General features: G+C 42.6%; 1 protein-coding gene across 1 annotated transcript in view; it reads right to left on the bottom strand.

Moving 5' to 3' along the window:
* Positions 1 to 3332: 3332 nt before the first annotated feature.
* Positions 3333 to 17713, bottom strand: part of MYO5C (myosin VC) — a 75405-nt gene continuing 61024 nt past the window's right edge. The window contains exons 33-41 of the mRNA XM_084817073.1: positions 14683 to 14770; positions 13744 to 13842; positions 12395 to 12549; positions 10930 to 11019; positions 9860 to 10010; positions 7927 to 8209; positions 5699 to 5873; positions 4462 to 4542; positions 3333 to 4333 (exon numbers count right to left, since the gene is read on the bottom strand). Of these exons, the coding sequence (XP_084673199.1) occupies positions 4181 to 4333; positions 4462 to 4542; positions 5699 to 5873; positions 7927 to 8209; positions 9860 to 10010; positions 10930 to 11019; positions 12395 to 12549; positions 13744 to 13842; positions 14683 to 14770 (1275 nt within the window). The 3' untranslated portion in view covers positions 3333 to 4180. The remainder of the gene's footprint in view (positions 4334 to 4461; positions 4543 to 5698; positions 5874 to 7926; positions 8210 to 9859; positions 10011 to 10929; positions 11020 to 12394; positions 12550 to 13743; positions 13843 to 14682; positions 14771 to 17713) is intronic.

The following is a 17713-nucleotide window of genomic DNA, read 5'->3' as shown; positions in this document are numbered from 1 at the left end:
TGGGCTGCTCAGAAAGCATAAGAAGAGCTCCAGTTATACGAGGTGGACCAAGGCACCTCATAAGTGACCCACTTTGTGGCAGGGTGCCTCAGTGCTGTTCTGATTTGCCTCGTATCATGCTGAAGCATCTCCAAATCATAAATCATAGAATAGTAGGGTTGGAAGGGGCCTACAAGACCATCGAGTCCAACCCCCAGCCTGCTTTGCCTCATTATTCGGGCTTTGGACTGAAGCAGTGCAAGCTCTACTTAACCTACCCCATTTTACCCATGCACTCAGTCATCACATTAAATAGTTGCACTAACACAGCATACATCACAAACATCACTAATTTTAGACATAGGCACACATACACACACCATGCCTGAGGTGAGGAAATGTGGGGAAATGTACCCAAGAGAATAATCAAGCAGCATATACTTTGTGATAAAACACCATTAAACTCAAGGGGTAGATGCCAGTTTAAGCAGTTGCTGAACTGCATTTTTTATGTATCACAGAATCAGCTAAAAAGAATGACAGCAAGGGCTCCCTGGGCATTCTGGAATGTGGAAAAACTGGAGGTGAGCCAAAATTTCTCAGAAGATTTTTTTTTCTGAGAAACGTTTTCTTTTTTTCACCCCGCCCCTAGAAAGAGGCCACTTAGTAGAACTTTCTGTGAATATTCTCCACCGGGGGGGGGGAACCATTCCCCCACCCCCACCAATGCCCTGGAATGTCACATTGTGAAGGATGCAAAATGGTCACCAGGCGGTCAACACAGTCGCTACTGCTGCCACTATCAGCAGCAGCGAGGGGCTGGGGGAAACGCTGTGCTACTGCCACTGCTGATGGTGAGCCCCACATTGAGAAACTACTAGAGAATTTCTCCTCCCCATAGAGATATTTGGTGAAATGGTTTCCCAACTCCAGTCTACAAATATTGCGGAGAAGTTCAAGAGACCATTTGCACACAGCTGTGTTAAAAACAGCAAATGCAGTGCAATAAGGTAACTTGGCTGATGGGTAGCAGGCTGCATTTGCTTCCGACTATCCTGGATTTTATGACAAATGATATGATAAAGGACAAAGAAGGCAGGGACCTAACAGAAGCAGAGGAGATTAAGAAGAGGTGGAAAGAATACACAGAAGAACTATACAGGAAAGATCTGAATGTCCTTGATAGCTGTGATAGTGTGGTCACTGAACTTGAGCTGGACATCCTAGAGAGTGAAGTCAAGTGGGCCTTAGGAAGCATTACCAACAACAAAGCTAGCAGAGACGACAGTATTCCAGCTGAGTTATTTAAGATCCTAAAAGATGCTGCTGCTAAAGTGCTGCACTCAATATGCCAACACATTTGGAACACTCAACAATGGCCACAAGACTGGAAAAGGTCAGTTTACATTCCAAGTCCAAAGAAGGGCAACGCCAAAGAGTGTTCAAACTACCGCACAATTGCGCTCATTTCACATGCCAGCAAGGTGATGCTCAAAATCCTACAAGCTAGGCTTCAGCAGTATGTGAACCGAGAACTACCGGAAGTACAAGCTGGGTTTCGAAGAGGCAGAGGAACTAGAGATCAAATCGCCAACATTCGCTGCATCATGGAGAAAGCAAGAGAATTCCAGAAAAGCGTCTATTTCTGCTTCATTGACTATGCTAAAGCCTTTGATTGTGTGGATCACAACAAACTGTGGCAAATTCTGAAAGAGATGGGAGTACCAGACCACCTTACCTGTCTCCTGGGAAACCTGTACGAGGGTCAAGAAGCAACAGTAAGAACCGGACATGGAACAAGCGATTGGTTCAAAATTGGAAAAGGAGTACGACAAGGCTGCATATTGTCACCCTGCTTATTTAATTTATATGCAGAGTACATCATGAGAAACGCCGGGTTGGATGAATCACAGGTCGGAATTAAGATTGCCGGGAGAATTATCAACAACTGTGTCAGATACGCAGACGATACCACCCTAATGGCAGAAAGCGAAGAGGATCTAAACAGCCTCTTGAAGGTGGAGAGTGCAAAAGCTGGTTTGAAACTCAACATTAAAAAAACTAAGATCATGGCATCTGGCCCCATCACTTCCTGGCATGTAGAAGGGGAAGAAATGGAAGCAGTGACAGATTTTATTTTCTTGGGCTCCAAGATGGTGACTGTAGCCATGAAATTAAAAGACGCTTGCTCCTTGGGAGGAAAGCTATGGCAAACCTAGACAGCATAGTAAGAAGCAGAGACATCACCTTGCTGACAAAGGTTCGTATAATCAAAGCTATGGTTTTCCCAGTAGCAACGTATGGCTGTGAGAGCTGGACTATAAGGAAGGCTGAGCGCAGAAGAATCGATGCTTTCCAACTGTGGTGCTGGAGAAGACTCTTACGAGTCCCCTGGACTGCAAGGAGGTCCAATCAGTCCATCCTAAAGGAAATCAACCCTGAGTGCTCATTGGAAGGACAGATACTGAAGCTGAAGCTCAAATATTTTGGCCACCTAATGCAAAGAGAAAACTCACTGGAAAAGACCGTGATGCTGGGAAAGATTGAAGGCAAAAGGAGAAGGGGATGGCAGAGGATGAGATGGCTAGATAGCATCACCGATGCAATGAATATGGACTTGAGCACACTCTGGGAGAGAGCGCAGGACAGGAAGGCCTGGCGTGCGATGGTCCATGGGGTCACGAAGAGTCGGACACGACTGAATGACTGAACAACAACAATCCTGGATTTTGCTCTTCCTTCTGTCTGGGTGCTTCCAGACTATTCCCAAAGGCTATTATTATTGGGGGGAGGGTGTGCTTTTTTTGCTAATGTTATACAAGCACCAGCCTGATTCAGTGTTAATTGTACAATATGTAGCCCCCATGCAATAGATTGCTTTCTTCAGGAATAGTTATGGTAGGAAAACATAACTTCCCCCTCCTCTAGATCCTTTTCAATCTCGCTTTTCCACCAGTTTGGGGACAAAGTCTGCATTGGTCACTCTAGTGGACATCTTGCACTGAGACACAGACCAGAGTGTATCTCCGTTGGTACTATTGGAGCTTTCAAGATCATTGACCATCTGAGTTGCCTTGCCCCGATGCAACTAAAGAGCATTATGATACGGTGCTTCTGGTTCATTCTGGACAGTAGATCTCAGAAGGTGGTGCTGGGAAACTGCTGTGCCATCCCATTAGCCAGAGGGATCCATCTCATCATGTTAGTTAACATCTACGTGAAACTGCTAGGTGAGTTGGTCCAGAGATCTGGAGTGCAGTGCCATCAATAATCTACCTCTGTCTTTTCTAACTAATCCTAGTGAGGCAATGGAAGGTTAGAGTTGGGTATCTTAGGCCAGTAATGGACTGGATGAGGATGAAGAAACCAATTTAATCCAGACAAGACATAAATTGGGAATATGGCTGATCATGGAGTAATTATACAGCTTGATTAGTCAGGGTGCACTCCTCCTGAAGATTCAGGTTCACAATTTGGGTGTTCTCTTAAATGTAGCACTGCTCCTGATCTCTTGGTGGAACATTTAACCCCACCTACACATGTATGATGTTCTGATCTGGATGAGGGGCCCACATGCTTACAGTAAAGAAAAAAAGAGGGGGGAGGCTCTGCTAATTTAGTCCTGAGAATACCACATCATGCTCATTTTGGTGGTATGCACCTTATCAATCTTTCCTGCCTTACCTAAGTTCTTTGAATGTGAAGTATTACCCTATATAACAATAATTTGACACAATACATTGACATACTATAACTGTCATCTGTTTTGTCATATATCATTATATTAAATATACAAGATGACTGCTTCCTTAAAACATACATATATGGTGTAAATTTACAAATAGCGTTACAAATATTGTAGTAAAATATTACAAAGAACTGCCTTGTTAGTCCTTCATTACAGAAAGTATTTAGTGACATGGAGAACCACCATGGATGCAGTACCATAGTTTCAACATGGCTGGATCCAAAATGGAACACCTGTAAACTACAATGAGTTCTGCTCTACAAAATGGAAGAAGACAGTTTAAGATCTTAAGGTGGAGCGCAGAATATGCACTACTTCATATCTTACATCCTGATTTCCAAATGTTTTTCAAAATTAACCTCCAAGTTTACTTCCCAGTGACTGAGGAAGCACATAGTTGAGTGTTCATTTGCCCTTCAAGCAGAGGATAAATTTACAGTCTCTTCTTTTTTGTTATATTCTAGTGAGAAAGCCAAGTTTGAAACTGCTGGGGATTTCGATTACTTCCAGAGCGTGCGGAGAGGGAGTGAAAGGAAATGTCACTTGGAAGAGATATTTCGTATCTACCATCAATTGTGAAGAATTCTCTCTATTGTTCAGCATAGCCTGAAATTAGAATAAAGAGAGAGAAGATTAAAGTAGCAAGAACTAAAATTGCCGTGGAAAAATATTCTTTTTTTTTAAAAAAGCACATATAAAGTCTTTCAAATGAAACTGTGATTTAATAACCACACCTGCACTTTACGAACAAATGATGGCGTCACTCGTTTCTCAAAATCGTCTATAGGAGTATAGGAGTTGAGGATTTTTACTATCTGCAAAGATTATATAAACAAATTAATGAATTCTTGGAATATACAGTCTGAAAGTTAAAATTACAATGATTTCCACAATCGTAAGTACTGAGGTCACCCCCCAAAAACAGCAGAATGGAAAATAACCAGGGAGAAGGAGACAGTGGGGGGTGGGGGGTATGTGGTGAAGGGAAACTGAGAAAAGAAGATAAACCCTGTTATAGTCTAGGGAATAATATGGGGAAAGGAATACATGATCACAGACATGGAGGTAGAAGCAAGGACTACCCATGAAAGGCAAGAGGTAAGCTTTATTTTAAGAAAGAAAAACCAGAAAAATAGATGGGAGAGAGAAGGAGATGGCAAACGTCTGAGTAATTTTAATGAGAGAAAAGAGCCGTTTTTAAAAAATAGGGCACGGACATCTTGCTATCCACAAGGAAAAGTCCGCTGTTGATGCCCAGCCAAATGGAAGAGTGTTATGGCCCCCAACCCACAGGGCCCTCCAGTGTGCAGCAGAGGATTCTGATGAGGACGAGGCACAGCTAACTTCCTCAGGAGTAGGACACTCAGTGCCTCCTTCAGGGCCCTCTGCCATTGCTTTCTGACTCAGAGGATGAGTACCCAGCAGAACTCCAATCTCCCCAGCCTCACAGAAGTCTCAGGCTACAAAATCAAGTAGCCCCTTAAGAATCCAGTCAACTCCTTTCAGAGGGGCAAAGCTGACCATACTACAGGTCTCCTCAGCCTACATACGGCTTCACTTGGCTTCAGCTGAGACACCATTCTCCTATTGTCCAAATAGGAGAGAGTTCCAGCCAGCAGGACCCATGTGGAGCTATCCAAGGTTCTGTTTTCTTCCTGCCTTGATCCTGCTACCAGCTTCCCCATGAGCTTCAAGGGACCACAGAACAGGACAAAGCTGTGCTCTCACACAATGCCTATCAGCTTCCAAACAGACCCTGTATAGACAAAAAGGGTTCATAAACCAGTCCTTTAAGATCTAGCAAGGAATTCCCTAGCCAAGGGGTGTGTAACATGAGGCCCTCCAGATGCTGTTGGATTGCAACTCCCATCAGCCCTATCCAGCATTGCCAATGGTGAGAGATGATGGGAGTTGCAGTCTAACAGTCTGGAGGGCCACAAGTTGCTCTTCTAGGACAGAGGTGAGCAATACCTGCACAGAAGAGAGGGATGTGCAGCATTCATAGATCTCTTTGGCATCATCATCTGTGGCCTTTTTGACCTGAAGGAGCCAAGCTGCTTGGGAAAGAGGCTCTAAAGTCTCCTTGGCAGAGCTGCTCTGCAGATTCTTCTCTTTAAGCCATTCTTCCAGGTAGCTGATGTTACACCTGGGGTTAACAAGGAGAAGGAAACACAGTAACTTTATTTACACCTCCTTTTGCCCAGAAGATGGCGTGCTTCCAGGTGGAGAGCCTCCTATCGCTCGCTACCAATCAGAAGGCTTTCTGCAGCTATTCCATCTTTTTTTCCTTAACAGATTTTCTGAAGTACAAAAAAGATGGAAGAAGTGGTGGGAAAACAAGGAAGGGTTATGAGTGGAAGAGGAGGTCATCTGGATCCCCCCTAAAATTCTGTGAATGAGGCAGGGTGATAGCACTATAAAAGCCTCATCTGGAAGCACCCTGGTTACATAAAGGTCACTTCACACATATTTTTTCTACCTAGAAAAATTTCAGATGTAAGAAAAATAAAAACTTGTGTGAAGTGGCCCCAAAGCAATGTGTTAAGAAAAACACAGACAGAATAAAATGTCAGGCATACTTTGTATGTCAAACAAAAAAACAGGACTTTAATTTATTAATCAAAGTAATTTATTTCCACAATTGAAGGTGTAATCCTATGCACATTTAGACAGAAAAAAGTCCCAGCATTCCCCAGCCAGCACTGTTGCCCTTAGACTGCTTTATTTTTGAATGTCATACAGTGTGGAAAGAGCATGGTTTTTCTACTGTTTCTTCCTAGCCATGTTCATACATTAACAAGATACAAGTCTTTCAATGCAACACTATTCTGAAGGTAAAAATCAGTGGCTCACAATTTATTCCATGCTGTGGGCTCCAGTGGAAACAGATCAGCAGCCAGAAGGCCACTGCTAATCTTCTGTATTTTTGCTGCTGGATATAACAGAATGTGTTTAATTTTAACCATTCAAGACCTACATGGTCTGGGTCCAGGACACCATAAGGACCGCCATCTCCATATGAATCTACCCATGCTTTAAGAACCTTGGATGCACAGCCTTGTTATTTGAAGTACTGTGAATGGTTATGTGGGAAAGGACATTCTTTGTGAGGCACCAAAACTATCTTGCTTACGAATGGACGAAAGTCACTTACCTGATCCCGAAGCTTGCTTTGCGGTGGGGGGGAGGCGCTCCGTCCCTCCCCCTGAAATTCTGGCAGGGGGGGAGGCGCCCCGTCCCTCCCTGCCAAAATTCTGGCCGGGGGGGAGGCGCCCCATCCCTCCGGCCGCGAAACGTCATCTCCTGCCGGGACGCAAATGGCGGCGGCCGTAGCCGCCGCCGTTTGCGTCCCTGCAGTCAGCCGTGATAGGCTACGTAAATGTTTACGTAGCCTATCACGGCTGACTTTGGGGGAAAAAAAAGCGCGTACACAAATGGCGGCGCCCATGGGTGCCGCCATTTGCGTACGCACTTCCCCCCCCACAAAGTCAGCCGTGATAGGCTACGTAAACATTTACGTAGCCTATCATGGTGTTTTTTAAAAATCTAGCCGTGATAGGCTATGTAAATCTTTGCTTGTTTTGTTTTGGTTTTTTTACTTGGAAATGGCGGCGGCGGCAGCCGGTCGGAAGACCGGCCACCGCCGCTGCCGAACCGCCGCTGGAGCCGCCACCGCCACCAGGGACATTCGACCAAGGTAAGTCCCGTCCCGGGGGGGGCAGACCGTTTCTCCACCAATTTCGGGGGGCCGAATGCACTGGCATTCGGCCTCCCTGAGATTCGTGGAGAAATTCTCTGACATCCCTAAGCTCCATCCCTGCTTTTAGGCACCTGGCCAAGGCCATTCTCTATCAGAGTGCCCCGACTCTTTTAGATCTGTAATGGAATGCTGCTGTTTAAGGTTTCTTTAAGCGAGCCTTCCCAACATGGTATCTTCCAGATGAGTTGCACTACAACTCCCATAATCCCCCAGCCAGCTTTGTAGTCCAACACATCTGGAGGACACCAGGTTGGGGAAGGCTGGTTTAAGCTGTTGGCACCTGCTGCTTTTATTGGTCTGCTGCTGTCAACCAAAATTTGTTTTTTCCTTGTATTTTGGTTATCATACTTCTGCTAGCCACCTTTAAGATTTTTTTTTCTGGATCGAAAGATAGGATGCAAATGTTTTAATGATTTTTTTTTTTAAAATACAAATTTACCTTATCTGCATCCCTTTTCGACAAGAGCACATGTCCTTGCGAAGAAAGAGACTGTTCAGGGTGACTGCTCCAATCAGGAAGAAAAGCTGCTTCACTGCCTGCTTCTGAAGCTCTGAGTCCAAGCCATTGTGACACATTGTGGTATAAAAATAGCTGAGCTGTTGCAGGATGGAGGTCATGGTGTAGGCATCTGTGTCATCTATGCTAGAAGAACGCTTGCGGAATCCAGTCGGTTTTAAGCCAGAAATCCCCTGGAGGCTTTCATACTCCAGCATTCCCGGCACTGGAGAAGATAACATCAAGCAAGCAAAAATAAAAAGGTCCCTCTAAACACTCACTGCCATTTGGCTCTGGAAACAAGTCATGATTTCAAAGCCGCTTAAAGGTTTTAAATATCAGCTTGCTTTTTATTGCAGTAATGCAAGAGAGGAAGGCCATTTGAGTGGGCTGCATTTTGAGAATCCTGTATTCAGTGGACATTTAGGTTCAGGCTAAAAATGGAAATACAAATGCTAAGGAAACAGCTAGGTATAATCCTTGAAGCAGACTCAAGGGTCTCTTCTCATATTGCACTATTCACATGACTGCACCTGCATTCACACAAACGTATCATGTAATCTTGTGATCTATGAATAAATTATTAAAAAGAAAATATATGATGGGGTTCAAACTCATGTATAGTGCCTGAACTGTCCCTGAAATAGGTAGTGACCTGAATATATTTCCCGAGTGCTCCAGGCCTCTGATGGCTTGCAGCAATACCTCTGCTCATTCCTGAGAACGCCTATATATTAGACATGGGGGCAGCACGTGTCGTGCAAATGGATTTGGCCAACATCATCTGTGCCTGGCTGAGGTGCTGGCTGGAGCTTCTCCAATGGCCACTTTGGCCAGGGACCAGCTTGACCTGCCCCACACCCATTGGGGATGCCATGAGACAGGCATAGCACTCTATCCCATTCTGGTGGGGGAGAGCAGTAACTAAAGGGAATCCCCTAGTTATCTCTGACCTGTAGTGGGATTCCTCTCCATGTCTCCTCCCCGAGGGCCCAAGGTTCCACACGCTAACTGGGGAACTTCCATGGCCAGCGAACCAGAGTTCTCCACCACTGGCCTAGCTTGGTTCATGGAAAACTATTGCTCCAGAGACAAGCTATGCTAGTCTGAATGGCACTTTGGAGCCCAGACTTGCTTAGAATGAAGCTTCTCATTCCAGTTTCATTTGCAAAGGAAGGAAAGCCCTACCTATTCTGGCAGAAGGAGCTGGGCCATGGAAAGGGCAAAAAGCCTGTCAGACTCTAGTACCATACGTCCATGGGTTTCTCTCACAGAAGCTGTACTATTTGCCATCATTTTATTGCTGACTGTTTTCCCCTGAGCAGCTAGGATGTACATGAAAATTCTATGACATCAGAGCAGCTCAACCAATAGTTATGGTCACAGGTTGTTCAGTCGTTAAGTCGTGTCCGACTCTTCGGACCATAGCACGCCAGGCCTTCCTGTCTTCCGCTCTCTCCCAGAGTGTGACCAGTTTTTAGCCTGTATATGAGACTAACAGGGCAACCCTATGCACATTTACTCAGAAATCAGTCCCACTATGTTCAATGGTGCATAGGATTGTAGCCTAAGAATACATACACACATAAAGACATGTGTACATATACACATACTTTTCAGACATGCATGAAGAAACAAGAAAATAACTATAATTCACTTCTGGATCTTTTTCACCTCGTACAAGGTTTAGGGAGCAATCCTATGCATGTTTACACAGAAAAAAGTCCTACAATTCCCAGCGTGCCCTAACCAGTCAGGCTGGCCAGGACATGCAGGGAATTGTAAGTTTTTTCTGTCTAGACATGCATAGGATTGCGCCCTTAGTTAAACAGCTTAGACGGTGAGCTACTGCTTATATTAGTTGCCACCTTCTTACCTATCATTGGCTGGATATTGTTCTCCATTACAATAATAAATTGATGATAAATACGAATGGCAAGATCACTGAGAACCTGCCTATATTCCGAAAGATCAAAATGCTTCAGGTTGTTCTTATTCTGTTGTGGAGTATTATGCCTCATGAATTCCTGAAAGTCAGTTGTATAGTTATAAACACATGGCAATTAAGACCACAAATACACTTCAGGTTTTACCCTATTACACATTAACTAGACCAGTACATACATATGCTCAGAAGAGCAAAGGGCTATTAATGCACTCAAGTCACAAGCATCCATGCACACATTTTCCACTTAGCGCTAGTAGAATATTAATGGGCTATGGAGCCTGCCCAGGGTAATTTTAACAGAAAATACCAGCTTTCCTTCCAGAACATAACACTTAATTTCAAGAAATTATGTGAACCCTGCCCAAATGCCCACTGCATGGACCTGGACAGGGGAGATGTTGGGTTCATAATGCAGGGTGGGTGGGGGTGAGGATTCAAAAGTTATAGTACTGTCCACATCATGGACAGTAGGGGAAGAGGGCTAGTGGTGGGAAGAGTGCCAGGCTCAGGCCTTCCTAACCTTCAGGGAAAGAATTGAAGCCTCAGTTTCCATATGTGGAACTGCAGAGATCACCTGGATTATCCATGTGCATGTAGAAATTAAGTGAAAGAGATGCACACGGTTGTCTTTAATACAAATAGGTGGTTTCCTTACATCCTTACCAACTTCAAACATAACAGTAAGGAAATGAAATGCCACATTAGATTTATAGATTTCTTCCATTGTGCTGTTAGTGATTTCACATTTTCCTAATGATTTTCTTTATTTATTTTTGATATCTTTATCACATTGTTCAACTAACACCAACCAAAGTGAACTACTTTCTTACTATGCTCCATTTTATCATTGTATGGATTCACAAGGCTACACATTGGAAGGATGTGGTTTTCAGGTCAAATTGATTCAAATGGGCAATACTCACCAAAAAGTTTTTATCATGCAATGTATTGTATTGTGATGTTCAATTACTTTATGTGGAGTATAAAATTATTCTTACCTCTTCCCCACTGTACTGTTTCAAACAGTTAAGAAAATGACATGTATTTGAGAGCCAGAAGGACAACATCTCAAAGTCTTCAACATGTTCCTAAACAATGAGACATTGTTTTTGTTTAATATTTTTGTATTCATAGAAACAGCTTAAGTCTTAGGGTTTAACTAAAGGTTACATCATCCTTCCCCAACCAACTGCCCTCCAGATGTGTTGGACTGCACCTCCCATTGTTCCCAGCCAACATGGGAGTTACAATCCAAAACAATTGGAGCACACCAGGTTGGGGAAGGCTGTGTTGCATGCTGCAATTGCAAATGAAGGTATGATTCATTCCATTAAGCCACAATGACTGCAAATTTGTGGGGGAAATTACCAGTGCTTTTTAACTTGTTCATAAATTACCTGGAGTTAGGGGGTAAGCAGTGGGGTGACAAATTATATAAATGGTAAAAACAAAAAGGGATAGCGAAGAGCTCCAAAAGGGTCTCTCCAAACTGGGGGAAAGGGCATTTAAAATGGCAACAGATGGTCTACTGTAAGGAAATGTAAAGTGATGCAAAAAAAGCCTAACTTCACAGATACGCCAATGAGGTCTGAGCTGGCAGTGACCAGGAAAGCTATCTTGGGGTTGTGGTGGATAGCTTGATGAAAACATCGGCCCCGTGTGAAGCTGCTGTGAAAAAGGCAAATTCCATGTTGGAGATCATCAGGAAAGGAACTGAAAATAAATCTGCCATGATTCCTTTATATAAATCTATGGTGCAATCACACTTGGAATACTATGTATACTATGTGATATTTATGGCAGGAATTGAAGCAATACGCTGAAAGGAATATGCACAAAGGAATTAATCAAGAAGTCACAAGAACTGATAATGCAGAAGTACCTCGAAGATTCAGCTATGAGACTTGCTCAACTAGTGTTGTCTCCGTTGACCTCATAATGCTATAAGGAAAACTCCTAACACAGCAGCCCTCTAAGTTCAGGTTTAAAATCTGCACCACCTGGCAACAAAGTATTCTGATGTAATGTTTTGCAAGCATGGGATGATTCCTTCCAATTAGAGAGTTTATATACGTGAGAATAGGCAATACTGATGGGACCTGCATATATTTGCTGCTGGTAGGGATTCCCTAAGTTGTACTTTATGGAATTCCCTACAAGCAAGAAAGGGGGTGGGTGGATGACAGATTTAAATAAGACATTTTCATCTATATGTAGTCATGGGAATCATTTCAGTAGTCAGTCCATGGCTGCAAAATGTTGTGCTGGAGCTGGTCTCAGATTTGGGGCTGCCTTAATACAATCCTGGACATCTGGCCAAGCAGTGTTTCTAGCATCAACACCCCTGCAGCAGCACCTTTAATATTCCCATTAGGTAAATATCAGTTCAGTCCTTTGAAAACACTCCAGCAGATAAGCAATGCCAAACATATGAAAAGCCAATTATACACAAAATATTCCTACCTTAATTACTTGTTTGATACCATTGATTGCCATATTCATGAAAGATTTCAGCATGCCATCATCATTCAGATAATCTGCATATCTCACACACATAAAGAGGATGTGAGCTGGAAGCCCTGGTATCATATTTACTACCACTCCACGGGGCTTCAGATCTGCATGAATCCAAGAATCAATTGGTATATTAAGTATTATATAGAAAATAACTGAACATGTTAGTCCTTTTTAAAAAGGAAAGGACATTGTTACCAGTTAATTTTCTCTCCCCCACCTCCCAATAATATTTTTTCTTTAATCAGGTTGCTTTGGACCTCTACCATTAAAAAAAAAGCAAAGGACCAAGAAATAAGAAAATTAGCACAAACTACCAGCTTTCTCTCCACATCACTGCTCTGAAAGCATTTTGCAAATTCTGCTCACTGGTAAGTACAAATTAGATACAACTGCCCTTAGACAATCATGCTATAAAAATGCAGAAAAACTGCCTACGGCTGAATGAGTAACCACAGAAGTTATCAAATTGCAAGTCCTTTCATAGGTAGCAAAATAATTTTAAAGCAGCTTTAAATTTAGGCAGTCTGGAAGTGTATTACAAAAAACCTAGTCTATGAGAAGAGCAATTGTGTTAGGGAAAACATATAAAATACAAAGTAGTGTTATAAAGTACATAAACAATATTATATTACTAGTGAGATTTGCAGATAGAAAATGAATGGGAAATGAACTGGAAAGAAACAGAGAATTACAGCTGTTTATGGAAGCATAAATGAAATTAAAACTTTCAGAGAAAGAAATGAAAAGAGAGGAATGCAGAGGATATTCTACAGTGTTACAAATGGGGAAGGAGGAAGTCATGGATGGGACATCATTTTTGCAGGGTCCCTGGAAAGATAGAGAAGATTATAGAAAACACAGATCTGGTGTTTGGGACTAGTTTGTGAAGGAAGAAGTGTTTTAAACACAATGAGGGGAAATGTTTCAGTAGAGGTGACACCAAATCAATTTTAATTTCAAACAGTGTTTCTAAGAAAGTGACTTACAGTAATGGTAGTTCTGAGAAGGAAAAGCAAATTCGGGAACCTGGAGTCTTCCAAGTGTTTAGGTTCAGGAATGAACAGTTTAGGAAAGTTATAGGAAAAAAACAAAGATATGAGACACAGTTTTCACTGGTATTCTGAAGCAGTTAAAGAACAGTATAGTATAGTCCTTTTAAGGAGACGGATGAAGGAAGGAAATAAAGACAAAAAGTATTAATACTGACCAGAATCCAAACATGTTTAGCAATTTGATAACTATTTGTTGTTGATTATGATTATACTTAGCCAAAATTCAAAATATTATTGAAGTACCAAGAATCAGATTCTGAACAATTTTTGCTTCATCTTCTTTTCTGTACTGCAACATTCCAATATATTCTTTCATCATGGATGACATGGGCACTTCATTGGCTGTTAAATATCAATAAATATTTACTGCAAAAATAATTCTTCACTAGCATTAGAAAGTTAAAGAAAAAGATCCAAGACAGAAATCATGCCGTGACAAATCCTTTCATAGTAAAGAACATGACTCTAAGTACAACAACTGCAAACTATTATGTTTTGGAACAAGAGCTACTACAACAGCAATGGACAATGCCACCAAAATTATGTCACACAAAGGTGCTGGTTTTTGGTCAGCACAAAGGGGCAGATACAGTGCTGGCTCCCTGCAAATCATGGTTTGCAAACTGGTATTGTTTCAAATGGGACAGCATTTGTTGCAAACCTGAAGCCAGACTCAGGATATATGTTCTCTTCTCCACCCTTTTCCTCATTGACTTTAGCCATAATTTAGTGTAATTTCTAAAGGCACTAACCATGGTTCTGAAAACCAGAAACTGAAATGATGGTTTGAAACTGATTTGTAACCATGGTTTCAGGAGAATATGGCTAGTGCTAACCTGGTTAATGCTAATCATGGTTAGCAGAAGTACACGTGTAATGGAAAAGGGGGGAGGAATTTGGTCTAGAGATGGGAACAGTGTGTGCATCCCCAAAGCCATCTGCCAATTTAAAAACCATGGTGTGAAAGAAGCCAGCATTATATCTGTTCCAGGCAAAAGCAAACTTTGATAGCCCTATGCTTCTAGAATTTTGTAGCAAATCTTTCCTAAAAGGATTCCAGCTGCTAGTCAGCACAGCAGGATGAACTTGCTCCTGTGAACTCCCATAATTATGACCTTAATATTGGTATTTTCCATATAGTTTCTAATTCAAAGTTTTCAAGCATATATTAAATGCACTCACCTGTTTCTATAGACTTTCTAAGAGTGTTGATCTGATCCTGAAGTTTCTTTATTAATCTATCCTTCTTATCCAGCTCTTCCTCTAGATCCTATAATGTCCAATAGAGTTCACAAAAAATGATCCTCATTAATTGATGGATCCTCATTTCATCAATTACAGAATTTTGACTTTATTTATGATGCTACCCAAACATATACCTACATGCAGGATAAAATGCTGATTTATTACTGACCAATGCTAGTCATGTCAGAAAAAACTGCACTGTTACTTGCACTGGAGACAGGAAAATCAAGATTTGGAGCAATGTTGCAAATGAATGTTTCCTGGCAGGCACTGCTATGAAGCACACAGATAATTGTCTGTGGTCTACCATGTAATGTATTTTCTATAATTTCCTCATCCTTCATAGCTCCATTAATAAACTAGCTTGGTCACAGCCCCACTGAAGTCTATTCTTGGTTCAACAATATTAAGTAATAGTTCTGCAAAGTATTATGAACATAAGCAGCCACACTGAACTAGCGGTTAATTTTACAAACCTTTATCTGAAGTCAATGGGCATTTTATGAGTTAAGTGTATGGGGGTGGGAGCAGGAATCGTATTTACCCACATTTCATCTGATAGCAAATGTACGGGCAACAGTTTGGCTTATATGTTGATACTGAACAGAAAACTGCTGCTCACAAACAATGGCCGACACAACCCTTTTTCCACTGCAAGGTAGCTCTTAAACATCTGATAGAGAAGCATGTGGAATCCAGCTTTAGGAATGAGCTCAACATGTAGTTGGCATCCAACCTACAACATTCATATGGTTGTGTAAAGAAATGTTCTGTACAGAACGGTTATTGTTATGCAATGTTTATTTTGTGTGGTTTCTGTGAGGCAATAAAGTATCTGAGAAGACCTGAGGCCTTGTGTTTGGGTTTTGTATTTTTTTACTGTCAAAGGCCTGTTAATAGTTGCTTAGCGAGGTTCTGAAGGGGCAGAGAGAAAATAGTAAGCTATTCCTTCTCTGTGGGCTAACCATACTTGGCTGTTGAAGATCAAGAGTAGGGAGCAGGTACATGTGTTATGCCAGGAGGTTGGCCTAAGATCTTGCCAGAAGAAGCCTATATTAGCAGGCAGTAAAAACTCAGATAAACCCAAGCAGCCAGAAATACAACAGGAGGAGCTTTGGGAGTCAGAGGAAGACTCTACCTAGTTGTGAGTGTATTTGGCTGGGATGGAGGCTTAGGGAATTCAGCCTGAGGTAAAAGAAGGCATGGAGGGAGCAATCCTATGGCCGCTAGTCAGAAGCTAGATGGCCATAGGATAGGTCAGTTCCCTGAGAACCAACCTCCACCCCCTCCCACGCTACCATGTAGGCAGTGCGGAACGGCCCCACGCTCAGACGAGGAGCGGCAAAAACGGGGCATTCCTGGGGCCGTGTCGGGGTGGGGAAGTCGGAAATGCTGGTACGACATATCCTACGTGTTGAAATCAGCTGTCTAGCCTAAATGCAGGTTGGCTGAAGCGCAAAGATGATCCCCTCTGCGATCCTCCTGCCCTGCATTAGATAGGCAGTCACTTCCGAGTTCAGAGGCGGCCACCTATCCCGATAGGACTGTGCCCTAAGAGGCTTGTACAACAGTGTCTCTTAAGAATTGTCACTAAGCAGTCTTCTGAAAACCCCAAAGTGAATAATGGCATTCCCTTATCTGTAAAATGCCCCTTCAATAAATTAACTTGTTTAATAGTTCATGTTGTCTCTAGTGTTGGTGTCTATCTCACATCTAAGCCTCTTATACCAGCTACTAGAAGGTTTTAAAGAATTTTAACAGAATTGGTAGCAGCTTGTGGAACGCTGAATTATAGTGGCAGAGAGTTCCTAAGGCCCTGAAATATAAGCATTTGCTAAAAATAAGGAACCCCATAGGTGGGATAGCCCAGTGAAGGAGCAGTTTCCCCATACATGATGGCAGTGCTGGGGCAGAAGAAAACCCCCATAGGTTGTATCCAATGTTAGTCCTACTTAAAGTAAACTCACTGAAATGTATGAGACTTGTTAGTCATGATTTTCCATTCATTTCAATGATTCTACTCTAGGTAGGACCAACATTAGATACAGCCCACAGAAACCATGGTGGGGGTGGGGGGGGAGAGCTACTATAGGTGAAGGATATCCCCATCACTCTTTTTAATCATGTTACTATAGAACTTCAAACTGTTTTTTTCCTTTGCATATCAAACTACAAGGGACTGAAACTGCACCTCGTTTTAGGGAAAGGGGTCTGCAGTCCTAAGCACACTTGCTTCGGAGGATGCCCCAATGAACTCAGTCAGACATACTTCCAGTAAGAAGGCATAGGCTTGTGCTGCATGGCAGATATGTATTTCGGTCCCCTCTCTCTATTCATACATAACTAAAAATATCTAGGTCATGCTCAGCTATTTATATTTCGATATAGGCCTGGGGTGGGAAACCTTTTTCAGCTGGAGGGCTAAATTTCAATTTGGGAAGGGTCTCAGGGGCCACATTCCAGCAGGGGGCAGGACCAAGGATAGACTGGGCGAGGCCATAAGTAGTTCATACCAATTTGGACATTTGCCCACCAAGCATACAAGCCACAGCTCATTATATGCATATCTACTTGGGAGTAAGCCCCAGTGCAAGAGCTTTCAGGCACACAAAGCACAGCTCAATTCTAGGCATGTCTGCTCAGAAGCAAGCCCTAGTGCAACAGCTTTTAGGCACAGAAAGTAAAGCTCAATTCTAAAATGTAAAGGCATTTAAAGTTTAGATGCCTTTAAATTGCTGTTATCTCTGATGAGTGATTGAAGATAAGGGCGGGGTTTCCCTTCACTGGACTGAAGAAAGATGGTCTTCCTTGGGAAACTGCAGCTCTTATCTCTGATCAGTGATTGGGGGTAAGCAAGGGTTTCCTGCACAGAGCTAGAGGGAGAAGGGGTGGGGCCAGTGGAAGAAGCATGCAGGCTGGAGTCCTTAACAGGGGTGAAGAAGAGCGATGTGTGTTTATCTGTTAGCAG

Source organism: Heloderma suspectum, chromosome 11 (genome assembly GCF_057233095.1).
Source record: "Heloderma suspectum isolate Gila_16-S chromosome 11, 16-S_ref, whole genome shotgun sequence".
In the NCBI taxonomy this organism is placed as follows: domain Eukaryota; kingdom Metazoa; phylum Chordata; class Lepidosauria; order Squamata; family Helodermatidae; genus Heloderma; species Heloderma suspectum.
This window is presented reverse-complemented; position numbering and strand designations above follow the sequence as displayed.